Genomic DNA, 18,457 nt, shown 5'->3' on the forward strand with positions numbered 1-18,457 from the left:
CGCACTCATCTATCTTCTAATAGGCTACAGGTCATCTACACGCGCTGTTCACGCGCCTCTACAAGCATTTGCATTGGTTAATTGCAATTAGCACGTAAAGCCCAAAACTTGCCAAAAATCCCTTATCTCGTACCCTGTTTTGCTCGGACTTGTGTGCTTTTGCTGACCACGGGTGTTTCTCACTTATCTGCTGTCTTATGTGTTTTTGCCAGCCTTATTTTGCTGGCCTTGTCTTCGTCCTTGCATTCTTCTGTCTGCACTAACTTTCTCCCAGCGCGGCCCAGACTCCTACAGCTCTGTTCACAACTCATATCTCTAATTAAATCATTGTGTAAAAGTATAAGATGTGGCCACTGTATGAAAATCTAATGGCAGCAGTAGGAAAGAATCAATGCTAGGATGTGACCCAGATCCACAGTTACAGTCATCTCCTTACATGCAGGAACCACAGACAAAAGTACAAGACAGGAGAAAAGCTGCTGACAAGACATGCTAGCGACAATTCCATAATCTTACAGAGAAGAAAAAAAGAATGCAAAAATTACTCAGAGGGAAGCATGGAGTCACTGGAGGGATTCAAACTTAAGACACAAGCAAGTTCAGAGCAGCACAGGAGACCATGATGGTGGCTGCACTGTTCTTGAGCCAGTTAAGAATAAAAAGTAATAAAAAAGAAAAGGAAGTAAAGCAGGAGGTTGCAGTAGCTGGCCAAAGCATGAACTGGCTTTTATCTACTTTTGTTAAAAATTTGCACTTCCTGAGAACAGTCAAGTAATCTAAAATAACATTCATGGCCATTGCTGGAACAAAAAGTCAAGTCAACACATAGATGTTGAACTACTGAAATCTGAGAATGAATTTGTCCTTCAGCATCTCAAAGGCAGATAAAGGAGTTTCTGCCTTAAAAAAGTATTTGAATCCAGGCTATTTGTTGATTTCACTGAGTATTAGTATACCAAAATTTCATGGGTTGTACAAATAATTTCCTATTCCGAAGAGACTGACCCTCAATGGTCATGACTGCCATGAAAAACCTTTCACTATTTTGAAAGTAACATAGTATCTACAGCTCTAAACCGAGAACATGATCTCCATTATACAAAGTCATGACAAAATAACTGGTCAAAGCAGCATTCATAGTCTAACCTTCATATATAGGTTATATGCTACAATATCCTGTCATTAAAAACTGTAAATACAGTAAAGCTGGTGTAAGAAAGCTATTTTTCACTCCCACTGATGGCCCATTTGCTTAACGACCCTAATGTTTGCCATTACACAACCCAGCAAAAAATATTCTAGAATTGTTATATACTGTAGTAAGGCCTAAAAGTGAAGAGTTAATACAGTAACAGTATGGTAGAAAAATATCCAACAGATGCTAAAGCCATAGGGGATATTTGGATCAGAATCCAGAGCACTCGGACAAAATAGCAAAAAATCACAACACCTCATGGCACCAACAAAAATAAAATCCATAATATACCTCAACACCAGTGAAATGAAGCCCTCAGTATTCACTAGTAAAAAAATCCTTGATGGTTTAAGTTGGAAATAAAAATATTTGTTATATATATTTTCAAAAAGATGGAGGTACTTACTAGGTAGCTTTAGCACTGCCTTGTACTGTTACATTCAGGATAGGTATCCAAGTGCCCCTGTACTCAAAGGCAGGTAATACAGTTGCACCTCCTCCCATTCCAAGCACTCCTGGGTTAGTTTGTGCTGAGCCAGTATTCCCCGATGCATTGCTTCCTGTTCAGAAATACAAAGTGATAAAATTAACCAATCTAATTTTAGCAATTAGTGAACATCGTTTTTCTAGACTTAAAGTTGAGATACATGGATTATGAAACACCCTGCTTGATAATATAAACCACCACCAACACAAAATCTATTTTTGAGCTCCCTCTGCTGTCTAAAACACAATCTTATGTGCAAAGTAATTAGTTTAAAAGGCACAGCTGATTGATGCCAACTGCCTTATTTTCAGTCAGAATAAATGTTTCTGTGAAAGGTATAGCAGCATTCATAACACTCTGTGAACCAACTAATCTCACATGGTCTCAATAAAAGAACAAATATTTTAGTGAAGAGTCAGATATTGAAAAGTTAAGGATTATTTAAATAGCTGCATCTAGAACTCAGTAATAGGAAAGAGAGGTTAATCATTCCAAGAACAAAGATCATCACAAACTTTAAAGATTTCAGAAATGCAAAAGCCACAACAAAACCTCAGAGAACTGCAAAGTTTTAATCTGTTCCATTCCAAGGTAGGAGAAAACAAAACCATATCAGGGAAGCGCTGACAATGTGCCAGCCAACAGCTAGGAGGGGACAAATTTTGGTTCCCATTTAAGAACACAAAAAAAGCACATAAAAGGACAAGGAATTCTGTATATATACACTTCCTATATACAGAAGGAGGCCTATACTTACTAGGTGTAGGTACCACAAGTTCAGACTCTCGAAGGCGACTCACAGCACTTAATACATCAGGGTAACAACTGCCATTTTGCTGTGCTCGCTTTTAATGTGTAGAGACTAAACTACTAATTTAAGCAATATGAATACACACAGAAGCCTGTGTATACACTTTAACACAGTAAAGGGCAACAGATTGAAACAACAAAACCATACTGCTAAATGGAAATGGTTAACCAAACACTGCCACTAACACAAATGCAGTTACACTGGTGTCATTTTCTGTGATCCCACTGAGCAGTAAGACATATACAACTATTTTTTGTATCAACATAACTCCTTAAAGTTGTTATAAGGCTTACAATACACCAGTGTAAAAAAAGCAACACAAAACTTAGGTAGATGCAGATTTCAACTTCTCCCACGCAACAGCTATCTTGTTGCAAAACTGAGGCTCAAAAGCCAACTACAGGTGTATAAGACAGCCTGCTATGTCAGGACTGTCGTTAAGAATCAGAGAAGACTCTGTTCAAAAAATCAGGTTGCTCTCTGTGTGTTAGACATGACCATAGGAGGAAAAGAGGCAAGAAATGAAATGCATGAGAAAGAGACATGAGAAACACTCAAGCAGAAAGAAATAATGAAAAGGTAAAGGAGAAAACAAACTGGAACAATAAGCCAAAGGAAGAGCGACAGCGCTAAGGCTATGACCCTACTGCAGTGCTGTTTCACATGAACTCAAAATTTAAGTTTTCCGAAGAATGAGTATTTTAGAATGGCTTCTCATACATCTGTGTTACATGATGAAAACTGCTCTTCTGATTTACCTTAAGTGGATTAAACTAACCCAGAAGTAATACTAATAGAAGTGTTCTATCAGCTTCTGTACAGACAGCCATTGAACAACAGCTACCGACACAAACTTCTTCATGCTACCAATGCTAACACCAACTTGGAATTCAGACTTACTTCATGAGTGAACCCTGGAAGGCGTGAGTCTCAAACCAGACTTTTTAATGTTATTAGTTTAATAGTGGATATGATAATTATACTTTATGTTTATTATCTCTTCTAAGAAGGCATGTCAAAAGACAACCTTAGAAATTATTTTTATGTTGTTTGTTGCTGAGGCTTCTGCTTCCAGAACCATGGGAAGAAGCAGAGAGGCTTAACGCAGATGGAAACACCTCCAAAGGCATTAACAGGAGGACCTTCTTATAGAAATAAAATTATACCTAGCGAAGTGCCAAAACCCTGGCTGCAAGAAAAGACAATCAAGTTTAGTATCAGTAAGTGATTGTTTCCAGCTTACAGAAAAAGCAGAGATCATCTGTAAAACACAGATCATTCTTTCTACCTCTTTGCTTCCTCAGGTGAGTTTTGTCCCTGGAGAAGAATTCGCTATTGCCTCCCAGGAGGAAGCAAACACACACTGTCTTACTACTTCAGCTGCACACTGCCATAAATGACAGCCCCGCACAAGGAGACAGAAATCAGACAAATTTGTTATAGTCAGAAATTAGAAGCAATTCCCTCAGAAAAGTTGTGAACCAAGGAGCTTGGTCGCTGTAGAAGCAGACACAAATGCAGGGACACTGCTCTTCTGACTAGGGGCTACATGTTCCCCACAATACAGGTAGATAAAATCACCTGTTGCACCAGACCTGAAAACTCTAGTTTGTCTCAAGCTAACTTTTCACCTCAATGAACATGGAAGTACAGAACTGTACCAAGCCAAATGTATACACTGAATTAAATCAGAATTTATTATTACAAGAAAATGCTGGAAAATTAAAATGATAGTAAGGACAAGGCTTTACCAGTTTGGCTCGGTGTTGCTGATGCATTCCCTGTGCTTGGTACAAGAAATAGTGACTGGATGAAGGACCCCAGTGCATTCACAATATCACGGAAAACTTTAGTGGAATGTTGCTTCATATCATATGACTGACAAAACGACCTGGAAGTATTTTATAAAACATAATAAGTATTTGACAAATTAGGGACTAAAAGCGTATGTTAACAGCAACTTCCCCCCCCCTACTGTAGACTAAATGCACATTTTAACTGCAAATATTTAGGTAAATTGTACCATTTAGTTTTAGGTAAATGCTCCTTTGACACTGGTAAGACAGAGAGTTGGAATATGCAAATAACTATAATTCAGCCCTTCGTGGATAATAAGCATTGCCTAATGCTTTATAAAAAATTATCTTGAAAAGTTTATTGCATTAAAATTTCTACATATTTACAATGTTTTAGGAAGCATTTTCCACCAGAGAAAAATAAAAATATTTCTCAAATTTTATGTAAAAGTGAAACTCAATATATTTAATACCTTAATAGCTGAGGCTGCACACAAAGCCTGTGAATAGATTCTACTGCAACAGCTCTTAGCCACTGTGGTTTGTCTGCATCCAGAAACTTAACCAGCAATGACAGAAAGATTTCACATTCTGTTACCTAAAAGGTATAGTTTATAGTCATTAAATTAAAAGAAAAAGTCTCCTACAGAATATTTTTTAAAACAACCTTCAGTTTCATTTTAGGAATCCTATCCCAACAAATTTTGCACAGGACCTAAAAAACCCCTTCAACAAGCATTTACTCAAAATTATATAAAAAAACATACCTAATAATCATAATATTTTTGCCAGCCTAACACCACATATGCAATTGTGTTGAAGGAGTTAAATTCCTCACAGACATTGCATTAAAGTTCTGACATGTGCTACAGTAAACAAACGGAACAGAAAAAAAATCTTTTATAGGAAATATCTAAAATCTGGGAGGTAAGAACAGCTGAACATGTGGTTTTTATGCACGTTCTGTCAAAGCTTTAGCAACACAAGTCAAAAGCCTCTTACCAAGTATTAACAAGGCACAGCAATGAACATTATCTAAAGCCAGGCAAACGAGGAGAAGATCAAGAGGTTCCCAAAACCTTAACTGAAAGGCAATTAAGTACAGAAAAGACAACAGCTAATCTACTCTGAGAATTTACACAAGCCCATGCTTAATAAAGTCACACATGTAGAATACATGTAAATACAAATACACACAAGAGGAAAAGAATATTTAGACTTTTCTTCTCTCGGTCTATGTCAACAGTTCTCAAGAACTAATTAATACTATTACTGATCACAGTACTGGCATATACATAGAGAAACAGAATTGCATAAAAAAAATCTGAACATATTCTTACCAGCAAACTGTAAAACTGCTTAATCAAAACAGAAACTACTCTCAGCAAACGCATACAGATGGGGAAGTATGGTTTTTCCACTGGTGCTGGGGAAGATGACGTGCTGGAACCTTGCCTGAATTTGATATTTGGAGAGAAGAGCTTTATAACAAGAGGGCATACTCTTTCTTTAAGAAGAAAACTGAATTCCTGATGCTGAAAAAGAAGACAGGACAAATTAAAAGCAGACATTCTTTAATTGCTACCAGTAGCTCTGATTATGCATCTTATTTACATTTACTGTTATGATTAAGCACTCTGAAGTCATGTAAATCTCAGTATAAATTACATGCTCAGGAAATTGAAGAATGGCAGACACCATTGTAAAGTTACCAAAAAGCATGATGAAATGACATTGTCAGGTTCATACCACACACCACTCTTTTTGCATTTTGCAAATTGAAGTAGGCTGCTAATACATCATTTATTATATATTTAATTTTTAAATCTAGCTACTGTTTGCTAAAATGTGTTACTGTAGGATCATGGTGCACTTATGTGCAGTAGAACCACACAATTTATAGTCATGATTCTTGCTCCTTTGCAAGTGGGGTGAGGTTAATGTTTCTGTAGAAATAACAATGCCACAAACTAAGTTACGGAGCTGTCATAAATCATGCAAGATAGGAAAATGCATCTTTGGAGGAGATTTAATGGCAAAACAAAAAGTGAAACAGAGTACAACATGCTCTACAAAATACACAAATAGTGTAAGAGAATAGAAAGAAGTGGACAAAATGCACGCCATACTTTCCTATTATAAAAGCCCAATATGTAAAAGCTACAAGTCTTTTTGAAAAGTAGTACTCATGCTAAATTAAAGAGGGGTTAATAGAGTGTAAATTTCACTACTCATGTGAACATAAGTCTTCCTATTTTCCCTCTAAGAACTACTCACTTGTAAAAACACTTGTGGAAAGTCATTGAGGACTGACTCAAGAAGTTCAAGGCCAAATGTCCGGGTCATTTCTGTCATACCCACGAGCCAGTAGGGAGCATCAGCATTAACTAACTGACAAAGATCCTTAAAAAGAAATACAGTAACATTTACATTGTCTGCACAGTCCGTACCAGCATAAGTTTTCTGAGTCTACAACAAGATCTGCACTCTCTCCCTTTTGTAATGAGCAATTTCCCAATTTCAATAATTTTTCCTCAAACACTTCTTTTACATAAATTACTAAGCAAAAAACTTTTTAAAACAAATTTTAAACTTTGCTGGAATCCTTGTAGCAATTGTGTTCATTCCTGCCCTCAAAAATCTCTCAAGACCAGTGAATTTGCTAAGTCAAGAAGATTTTTATTGGTGTGATGAATACAACTACTACTTTTCATTATATACTCAATTTTAATATACAATACCAAGCACAAGAAGCAAGACTAAACTATAGTAGCAGTGTTTAGCTTACAGAAAAAAGAATCTTGAATTTAATGCAGACATGCATGCTTAGCTACTATTTAAGATTTATAGTAAAGCATTTTTCTAGGCCACTTTGTCTTCATTTTCCAATCACCCTGCTGGGATATAGCATATCATTGCCAATTACAATAAATGTGCATAAGAAAGCCTGAGGCTCTGGTTAATGACCTTGTCAATATGCCAACAGCAAATTTTTGGAATTTCTTACAGAGATGTAGAAGCACCCAATTGTAACTGCAAATGTATAAATATATGCTCCCCAATTACCTGAAAAAGCATATATGCATCTTTAGCACATGGCTTCAGTGTACTGACAGATCTTCTGTTACTATTTCCTTGAACTGCAACTGGCTGGTCAATAGTGCCTGCGTAAAAACAAAAACCAGTTTTGTGAACAAAGGAACCACTGAAAATCAAGTATGGATTAAGTGTTCTTACAAAAAGATTCTAAAACGGCCAGGTAATTCTTCTGCAACTTATCATATCTACAGAAATAAACATTAGATTGAAGACTAAAGATCATCAATACCAAGCACTTCTTTCCAATAAATGTGCTCTTCAAAACTACTACTACCATATATTCTTCACACTCATTAATCTAAGTTACCTTCACCTTGAATGACACCCTCATTTGAAATTCCTTCACAATACTAACCAGAAAACCAGTTCTCACAGCTTGAAAAAAATCTAGGTTTTATATATCGCTGTATTGACTTGGACTGACACAATGGCTAAGGATTTCATCTCCTCTGAATATAAGTAAGTGCATAAAAGACAGTAAAAATTAATAATGTCTGTGATTTTTTTTTATAATATTTATAGACTTTTTCCTAGTTCTTTATCTGAGAAAGATAAACATTTGATGTGTATCCGAAAAACAGGTCAATACAAACAAGCAGAGTAAGAAGTATGCCCACCTTTGTATCGTTCATCTTCAGCAACCACTCTCTCAAATACAACAGTAACTACCTGCCTTACTGTAGCTGCTGCAGTGTTATTTGTGATATTATCTTTTGTGAAGTGCAATCGAAAACAAAGTACAATTGCCTGAAAGGAAAAGAAAAAAAAAAATCACCTTACAACAGTATATTTTCATCTTTTAGCTAAGAGTTAAGACAACTGATTGAGGAATGCTTTCCACCAGTTTGTCAAAAGGTTGCCTGAAAAAAATTTTAAATTTGAAGAACCAGACTAAGTTTTATAGATTACCCTATTCAAAACCCTCTTTAGTAATCCTCCCCAAAGGTATTCTAGAAGTGGTATTGTGCCAATTGTGATGTGCCAATAAAACCACAATCATCATACAGAGAATACACAGTAATCAACCACATAAAACAACCTGGACATTAGGATTATACAGTTAATCACAGAAAGGTCAGTCAACACCAAAGCTAAAATGCTATTCCTCTCCTACATTAAATCACAATACTTTCACAACCATGTTGCCTTGACTGGTATTATTTCTCTCTGTGGTTCATACTCTAATGTGTAATTGTGCTGGCAGTGACCTGAATACTGTTTCCCATTGGATTTCGTATTACCTCTAACACATAGTTTAATACTTACTTATTTTAAACTTAATTTTGAAAATTAGCATCTGTACGTGTAGCGAAACCTGTATTTCTTGTTCTTTTGTCCTTATTCTGTGTTCTTGCACTTGCATGAACCTCAACCACACCTGGCCATAGTGCATACATGCTCTAAACCATACAAACTTCAGAATATTCTTTTGCTTCTTTTTCTTCTAAATAATTCGTGGATTCTGCTCAGATGGTATCTCCATGTAGTATCCCCACATGCTTGAGAAGTTGTGGCAGTCCAGTGACTCGCTGACTGGGAAACATAACACTCATTTTTAAAAAGGGGGGGAAAAAAAAGCCTGGAGAACTACAGGCCAGTCAGTCTCACCTCTGTGCCTGGCAAGATCATGGAACTCTGCTAGGGCACATGGAAATAAGGAGGTGATTGGTGACAGCCAACATGACTTTGTTAAGGGGAAATCATGCCCAACGAATTTGGTGACCTTCTACGAAAGGGTCACAGCATTGGTGGATAAGGGAAGAGCAATTGACATCATCTACCTGGGCTTCTGCAAAGCATCTGACACTGTCCCACACAACATCCTTGTCTCTAAATTGGAGAGACATGGATTTGATGGATAGACCACTCAGTGGATAAGGAACTGGCTGGGTGGTTGCACTCAAAGAGCTGCAGTCAACAGCTCAATGTCCAAGTGGAGAGCAGGGACAAGTGGTGTTCCTCAGGGGTTGGTGTTGGGACTAGCACTGTTTAACATCTTTGTTGGCAACACAGACAGTGGGATTGAGTGCACCCTCAGCAAGTTTGCCAACAACACCAAGCTGTGTGGTGTGGTCAACACGCTGAAGGGCAGGGATGCCATCCACAGGGACCTTGACAGGCATGAGAGGTGGGACTGTGCAAACCTCATGAAGTTCAGCAAGGCCAAGTGCAACGGCCTGCACATGGGTTGGGGCAATCCCAGGCACAAATACAGGCTGAGAGGTCACTGGACTGAGAGCAGCCCTGCAGAGAAGGACTTGGGGGTAATACTCGATGAAAAACTGAATATGAGCCAGCAATGTGCACTCGCAACCCAGAAAGCCAACTGTATCCTGGGCTGCATCAAAAGAACTGTGGCCAGCAGGTCAAGGGAGGTGATTCTCCCACTCTACTCTGCTCTCGTGAGACCCCACCTGGAGTACTGTGTCCAGCACCGGGACCCCCAACATAAGATGGGCATGGATCTGCCTAAATGAGTCCAGAGGAGGGCATGAAGATGATCAGGGGGCTGGAGCACCTCCCTTAGGACAACAGGCTGAGAGAGTTGGGGATGTTCAGCCCAGAGAAGAGAAGGTTTCGGGGAGACTTGTAGCAGCCTTCCAGTACTTAAATGGGCCTACAGGAAAGATGGGGAGGGACTCTTCATCAGGGAGTGTAGAGACAGGATGAGGGCTAACGGTTCTAAACTGAAAGAGGGTAAATTTAGATTAGATATTAGGAAGAAATTCTTTACTGTGAGGGTGGTGAGACACTGGAACAGGTTGCCCAAAGAGGTTGTGGATGCCCCCTCCCTGGAAGTATTCAAGGCCAGGTTGGATGGGGCTTTGAGCAACCTGATCTAGTGAAAGGTGTCCCTGTCAGTGGCAGGGGGGTTGGAACTAGATGGTCTTTCAGGTTCCTTTCAACCCAAACCATTCTATGAGTCTATGATGTTGTAGTTTGAAATTTTACAACACAATCATACATCTCTGGACTTTCAGAATATACTGTATGGTTCTTTAGGTTAATCATAGAATGATAGAATCATTTAGGTTGGGAAAAGACCTTTAAGGTCATCAAGTCCAACCGTTAACCTAGCACTGCCAAGTCCACCACTAAACCATGTCCCTAAGCAACATCTACACATCTTTAAATACCTCCAGGGATGGTGACTCAACCACCTCCCAGCGCAGCCTGTTTCAATGCTTGACAACCCTTTCACTGAAGAAATCTTTCCTAATATCCAGTGTAAACCTCCGCTGGTGCAACTTGAGGCCATTTCCTCTTATCCTATCATTTGTTATTTGGGAGAAGAGACTGACACCCACCTTGCTACAACCTCCTTTCAGGTACTTGTAGAGAGTGATAAGGTCTCTCCTGAGCCTCCTTTTCTCCAGGCTAAACAACCCCAGTTCCCTCAGCTGCTCCTCACAAGACTTGTGCTCTAGTCCCTTCACCATCTTCATTGCCCTTTTTTGGATATGCTCCAGTATCTCAATGTCCTTTTTGTAGTGAGGGGCCCAAAACTGAACACAGTAATCGAGGTGCGGCCTCACCAGTGCCGAGTACAGGGGTAAGATCACTTCCCTGTCCCTGCTGGCCACGCTATTTCCGATGCAACCCAGGATGCTATTGGCCTTCTTGGCCACCTGGGCACACTACCAGCTCTTATTCAGCCAGCTGTCAACCAACAATCCCAGGTCCTTTCCTGCTGGGCAGCTTTCTAGCCACTCTTCCCCATCCCTGTGGCATTGCACAGGGTTGTTGTGACCCAAATGTAGGATCCAGCACTTGGCCTTGTTGAACCTCATACAGTTGGCCTCAGCCCATCAATCCAGCCTGTCCAGATTCCTCTGCAGAGCTGTCTTACCTTCAAGCAGATCAATACTCCCCGCCCAATTTGGTGTTGTCTTCAAATTTACTGAGGGAGCACTCAATCCCCTCATCCAGATCATTGATAAAAATATTAAACAGAATTGGCCCCAATACTGAGCCCTGGGGAACATCACTGGTAACCAGCCGCCAACTGGATTTAACTCCACAACTCTTTGGGCCTGGCCATCCAGCCAGTCTTTTACCCAGCGAAGAGTACACCCGTCCCAGCCACGAGCAGCCAGTTTCTCCAGGAGAATGCTGTGGGAAAGAGTGACAAAAGCTTTACTATAGACAACATCCACAGCCTTTCCCTCATCAGCTAAGTGGGTCACCTTGTCATAGAAGGACATCAGGTCTGTCAAGCAGGACCTGCCTTTCATAAATCCATGCTGACCGGGCCTGATCACGTGGTTGTCTCGTACATGCCATGTGCTGGCACTCAAGATGATCTGCTCCATAACCTTCCCTGACACAGAGGTTAGGCTGACAGGCCTGCTGTTTCCCAGATCCTCCTTCTGGCCCTTCTTGTAGATGGGCATCACATTTCCTAACTTTCAGTCAATGGTGACCTCCCCAGTTAGCCAGGACTGCTGATGACCGAAAGTGGCTTGGTGAGCACTTCTGCCAGCTCCCTCAGTACCCTTGGGTGGATTCCATCTGGCCCCACAGACTTGTGTGCGTCTAAGTGGTGTAGCAGGTCACTAACTATTTACCCTTGGATTATGTGGGCTACATTCTGCTCCTCATCCCTGTCTTTCAGCTCAGGGGGCTAGTTACCCAGGGAAAAGTGGTCTTACTATTAAAGACTGACACAAAGAAGACATTAAGTACCTCAGCCTTTTCCTCATACTTTGTCACTATGCTTCCCCCTGCATCCAATAAAGGATGGAGATTTTTCCTTAGCCCTTGCTAATGTATTTACAGAAACATTTTTTATTGTATTGTATTATGGCAGTACCCAGATTAAGTTCTAGTTGGGCTTTGGCCCTTCCAATTTTCTCCCTGCGTAACTCACCAGATCCCTGTAATCCTCCTGAGTGGCCTGCCCATTCTTCAAAAGGTCATAAATTCTCATTTTTGTCCTGAGTTCTGGCCAAAGCTCTCTGTTCAGCCAGGCCAGTGGTCTTCCCCACCAGCTCATCTTTCAGCACATGGGGACAACCTGTTCCTGCACCTTTAAGTTTTCCTTCTTGAAGAATGTCCAGCCTTTCCAGACTCCTTTGCCCTACAGGACTGCCTCCTAAGGGACTCTGTCTGCCCTCCAGAAGTCCAAGGTAGCAGTTCTATTGACCCACCTTCTTGCTTCTCCAAGAATCAAAAACTCTATCATTCCATGATCACTAGGCTCAAGACAGCCTCCAACCACCACGCCACCTACAAGTCCTTCTCTGTTCGCAACAACAGGTCCAGGGGGCACATCTTCCCTAGTTGGCTCACCCACCAACTGTGTCAAGAAGTTACCTTACACACACTCCAGAAACCTCCTAGACTGCTTCCTCCCTGCTGTATTTCCAGCAGACATCTAATAAGTTGAAGACACCCATGAGAACAAGGGCTAGTGATCGTGAAACTTCTCCCAGCTGCTTAAAGACTATTTTGTTTGTCTCTTCATCCTCGTTGGGTGGTCTATAACAGACTCCCACCATGATATCTGCCTTGTTGGCCTTTCACCTGATTCTTACCCATAAACACTCAACCCTATCATCATCATCATCATCAAGCTCTAGACAATCAAAACACTCCCTAACATACAGGGCTACTCCACTGCCTCTCCTTCCTTGCCTATCCCTTCTGAAGAGTTTATAGGCATCCACTGCAGCACACCAGTTGTGTGAGTCATCCCACCATGTTTCTGTGATGGCAACTATAGCATAGGTTTCCTGCTGCATAATGGCTTCCAGCTCCTCCTGTTTGCTGCCCATGCTGTGTGAATTGGTGTAGATGCACTTCAGCTGGGCTACTCATCCCGCCACCTTTTGGGGGAAGAAGCCCTAATTCCTACATGACCATTCTCAGGCACTTCCATGGTTTCTAACACATGAACAATCCTTGTGTCTTTGCTGCCGCATGGATCTCCATCCCCTATCTCCACTGAGATGGCAGACCTCAATGTCCCTCTAACAGTCATGCTGCCCCCATGCTTATCTCGAGTGAGCCTGGTTTTACCTTTGTCCCTCTTCAAATCTAGTTTAAAGCTCTTTCAATGAGCCCTGCTAACTCCTGTGCAAAGATACTTTTCCCCCTTTGAGACAGGTATACCCCATCTGGTGTCATGTAACCAATCCATGATCAAAAAACCCAAAATTCTGCCAGTGACACCAGGCTCAGAGCCAGGTATTAATCTGCTGGCTCTTCCTGCTTCTTCTTTCATCATTCCCTGCAACTGGAAAGATAGGGCTGAACACTGCTTGTGCTCCTGATCCCAGGACCAGTCGTCCCAAGGCCCTGAAGTTTCTCTTGATTGCCCATGAACTTTTAGTTGCAGCTTCATCACTGGCTACTTGAAAAATCAATAATGGATAATAATCTGAGGGCTGTAGCAGGGTAGGAAGCCTTCTCTTCACATCTTTAACCCAGGCCCCAGGGAGGCAGCAGACTTCCCTAAGAAGTGGGTCTGGTCTGCATACTGGGCCTTCTGTTCCCTTCAGAAGACAGTCTCCTATGACAGTGACCCATCTTTTTTTCTTCAGGGAAGCAGTTTTGATGCAGGGTGTAGACCAACCACCTCAGCAACACCTCCAAGTTAGATGAACTATCGTCCTCATTGTTGTTTGGTTCCGCTTGCAGAGCCTCATACCTATTATGCAAGGGCACCTGGGAAGGTGGGGTACAGAATCATAGAATCATCTAGGTTGGAAAAGACCTTGAAGATCACCTAGTCCAACCATTAACCTAACACTGACCATTCTCAACTATACCACATCCCTAAGCACTATGTCAACACGACTCTTAAACACCTCCAGGGATGGGGACTCCAGCACTGCCCTGGGCAGCCCATTTCAACACCTAACAACCTGTTCTGTAAAGAAATGCTTCCTAATATCCAGTCTAAACTTTCCCTGGCGCAACTTGAAGCCATTCCCTCTTGTCCTATCACTTGTTACTTGGTTAAGGAGACTTATCCCCAGTTCTCTGCAACCTCCTTTCAGGTAGTTGTTGAGGGTGACAAGGTCTCCCCTCAGCCTCCTCTTCTCCAGACTAAACAACCCCAGTTCCCTCAGCCGCTCCTCGTAAGACCTGTGCTCCAGACCCTTCACCAGCTTCGTTGCCCTACCGCCTGGGTAGTCACAGAGCAGATGCGCTTGCTGTGCTGGGCAGGAACTTGTCACCATTGCTCCCTATCCCTTAAGTCGCTGTGTTCAGCCAGGCAGAGAGAGGACAGGGGATCCTCCATATCACATGTCCTGTCTGCCTGTTGGGCCTGTCTCAAGGAAGGTAGGGTGTCATTCCAGTAGTCTCTCTCTCTCTTGCACTCCCTGGTACTCCTCAACCTACTGACCTCTGGAGCTCTGTCACCAAGTGGAGGAGTTCCTCTCCTTGGGTGCACCTCCCACACCTGTGCTCACTGCTGCTGTCCAGTACCAGCATAAGAGTAGGGCCCACCCTGCAGCCTGGCACCTGGGTGGCAGTGTGCTCCCACCAGAGCTCTATCTGGGCAGCTGCGTCAGCTGTAGTGGGTGCAGAACCTAGAGAGGCCATGGCTTTCTGCAGGGGGGGATACTGTTGCTTCCTGGTCGAGCTGGTAGAAGTTCAGTGCCTTTCCCGCATGCCCTGCTGCGCAAACTGCCATGCCACATCCTCACTGATGAGCCACACCCCACTCACTAGCACTCTCTAAAGGGCTTTTTTTATATGTGTTTGGGGGGCTTGGCCGCTGTTGTTCCTGGCCCTGCCCAGGTCTCATCAGCCGCTGTGACACGAACTGCGGGCTCCTGGCAGCTCTCTCAGCTCCCCTGAGGTTCCCCAGAAACCCCTGTGTACCGCACTGGAATGCTCCACTGCGGGCCATGCCAGCACTAGAGCTGCTTGCCTCGGTGACTCAATCTCACAGCAGTGCCTGTAATAAGGGGCTTTTCAAGATGGTTTACCAGTAATTTTCTTAATTTACATCAGTCAAGCTGAAACATGAATATGCAATATATGTCTGGCTCAAACTGATTTTCTCTAAGAACTTTTCAACATGGGAAAAAGAAAAAAAAAAAAGAATGTTCAGATATTTCTCAAAAGAATCTTGGGGGGAAAAAAACAAACAAACCATTCCACAATTTTACCCATGCCAAGTAATGGTTGTATTTGGTTAACTGAGAAACTCTAATAATTTCAGGACCCGAATAACACCAAGAAATTTTACAAGACATTGCTCTGTCGGGAATATTTTTTTCTCACCCCTGTCACGAGCCTGCCCAGATTTGACTATATATTTCTAGACATACCAGATTTTAACACGCAGTAAGGAAATTGTTAGAAGTACAGGAATTAGATTCTCCAGTAACTGTATTATGTGAGCATGCTTCTGGATCAGGACACAAGACAAGAGGAAGACAGGCTGGGAAAGACCCTTCCTATCTATTTGACACTGCTGTGCCCACATGTTCTTGTGGTTGGGGTCCAAAAGGAGACAGTTTCTAGACATTAGAGAGATGAACAAATAAAGGATGTTGAAAAATGTGTCTGGAAGACACACACACCAAAAAAGTGAAATAGGATGTAGATACCAAGAACCTAAGAAAGAGAGAGAGAGGGTATATGGAGGCAGGGGAAGAAGAGTAAATGAGGGAAGTGATGAGAAGCAGATATATGATATGCAGAAGGGAAAGGTACAGTGGACTTAAACAGCAACTGTCGTCTTCTAGAGCCTAGATTCAAACTTAAAACGACAACACTGCAGATTGTTAAAGAACATCTGCTACCCAGTTAATGACTGACAATCTTACTTTCTAAAGTATTTCCATTTTCTTCAAAAATCATGCCTCTGCCCAAGAACATAGCACCTCATTTAGAAAATAAGCGTTCTTTGGAACAGAAGAAACAAGATAGTGCTGAAGAGTCTTTGGCATAATTTGACTACTCACGTGAAAAAAAGAACCTCCTGACAAACCATTCAACCAAGTTACTATTCTGTCATTTATAGGTTTTATAAATTTTCCATTATCTTCCTGCCTTCAGCAGGCCTTTTTAACTTAGCTTGTTTTCCTTTTGTGTTTTTCTTCCCCTTTGTTAAGGAGATTAATAATGATTTTAATATCCACACATTTAATCAGGTAGAAAGTTATTTCATTAAAACCAGAAGCAAAGAAAAACTGAAAACCTTCCATCAGAACAGAATGCCTTCAAAAATATTCTTCAAGTTATTCTCTCTCTCAGAAAAAAACAACAACAACAACAAAAAATCACTCTGATATTAAACTAATACACTGAAGGCAGAGCATAACAAAGACAGCAATTTAGAATGATTTGTTTAAAAACAAAAATTGTTAAGTTAAAGAGAAAAATTATAAAATGTAATCTAGAAGAGGAACTTTAAACAGAACTTCACAGTTCACAGATGGGTAAACAATGTTGCACCTTCAAAGGGAAGTATCTAGTAATTTAAGATTAAAGTGGATTGGAATACTTCTTTTTAGTCTTAGTTGAAACATAATATCCAAAACGCTACATGTTTAAAATTATGCAATAGAGTTATTTCAGTTCTGAATGAAAGCAATAAATGGACTGCTTCAAAAAGAGATTTAAGTCAGGGTGGCAAGAGGCTTCTTCTAATATTTGCTTTTATTAGCGAGAGCTTACACTGCACTATGCGCTCTGATTTCAGTTTGAAAACATACATACAACAAATTTAGCAGATGAGAAGGATAGGCATTATTTTATTTAAAGTTCCCATTAAGTCAGAAATGTATTATTGTGGAGGTGCCCTTGCAGAACTCCTTCACTGCTCTGCAGGCTCAAGAGGAAAGACGTGTCACATCAGGAGAGACTCTGGAGCCAAGTAAGGCAGCCTGGTTTGCTCCCTGTATAAAAACCAGTGCAACTAAGAAAAGGCGATGGGCGATAGCAGTAGGTGACTCTTCCGAGAGGTACAGAGGCACCCATCTGCCAATCCGATGCACTCTAGAGATGGTGCTGCTTACTGGGGGCTTGTATCAGGGATGTCACCGAGAGACTACCAAGCCTCCTACAGTCCACTGACTGTTGTTTCATGTGAGCACCAGTGATACAGCCAGGAGCGGTTGAAGGAGTATCAAGGATTACAAAAACCTGGGAGCAGTGGTAAGGGACTCTGGAGTGCAGGTAGTTTTTTCATCGATCTTCCCGGTCAAAGGAAAGGGGTTTGAAAGGGCCATTCAAATCTATCAAACCAACAATTGGTTACAGGACAGCTGCCACAGCCAGGGGTTTGGCTACTTAGACCATGGGACTCACTTTGAGAAACCTGGTCTACTGGGGGCTGATGGGGTCCATCTGTCAGAGAAGACAAAGAGCATCTTCAGCCATAGGCTTGCTAAGCTGGTGAAGGGGGCTTTAAACTAAAGTTGCCAGGGAAGGGGAACCTCAATTCATCCCATCCTTACAAGTTTGATGACAGTGCCAGCAATAGATGCCCAGACCCTGGAGAAGGAATCACAGGTCAGCAGGAGAGCACCTGAAGAGCAGCACAAAGGAGTTCCAGCCAGTAAGTCAGCTTCATCAGGGGCCCAACTTAAATGCCTCTGTGCAAACACATGTAGTATGGGGAATAAACAAGAGGAATTAGAGACATGCACGTGCCTGCAGGACTACGAACTTACTGTCATCACGGAGATGTGTGGGATGACTCCTATGACTGGAGTGTTGAAATGGAAGGATACAGGCTCTTTAGGAAGGACAAGCAGGGGAAACGAGGTGGAGGGTGTCACCCTCTATGTCAGTGACCAGCTGGAGTGCACAAAGCTCCACTGGAGGATGGATGAGGAGCCAACCCAGAGCTTATGGGTCAGGATTAAAGGGAAGGCAGGGAGGGACAGGAGACATTATAGTGGCCACCCAACCAGGAAGACTGAGCAGATGAGGCCCTCTGTAGACAGTTAGGAGCAGCCTCACGTTCACAAGTCCTGGTCCTCGTGGGGGACTTCAACCACCCTGGTATCTGTTGGGTATCTGTTGGAGGGACAACACAGCAGGGCATAAGCATTCCGGGAGGTTCCTGGAATGTGTTGATGATTACTTCCTTCTCCAAG

The 18,457-nt window shown here is 41.8% G+C and overlaps 1 protein-coding gene across 8 annotated transcripts in view; it reads right to left on the reverse strand.

The window, feature by feature from the left end:
* Nucleotides 1-18,457, reverse strand: part of MON2 (MON2 homolog, regulator of endosome-to-Golgi trafficking) — a 132,491-nt gene that overhangs the window by 88,950 nt on the left and 25,084 nt on the right. For all 8 annotated transcript variants that reach the window (XM_074827338.1, XM_074827333.1, XM_074827332.1 and 5 more), the window contains exons 5-11: nt 8,006-8,135; nt 7,356-7,453; nt 6,567-6,692; nt 5,630-5,824; nt 4,763-4,887; nt 4,245-4,384; nt 1,602-1,755 (exon numbers count right to left, since the gene is read on the reverse strand). In XM_074827338.1, coding sequence (XP_074683439.1) covers nt 1,602-1,755; nt 4,245-4,384; nt 4,763-4,887; nt 5,630-5,824; nt 6,567-6,692; nt 7,356-7,453; nt 8,006-8,135 — 968 coding nt within the window. The remainder of the gene's footprint in view (nt 1-1,601; nt 1,756-4,244; nt 4,385-4,762; nt 4,888-5,629; nt 5,825-6,566; nt 6,693-7,355; nt 7,454-8,005; nt 8,136-18,457) is intronic.

This window comes from Strix aluco, chromosome 5 (assembly GCF_031877795.1).
Source record: "Strix aluco isolate bStrAlu1 chromosome 5, bStrAlu1.hap1, whole genome shotgun sequence".
NCBI lineage: Eukaryota > Metazoa > Chordata > Aves > Strigiformes > Strigidae > Strix > Strix aluco.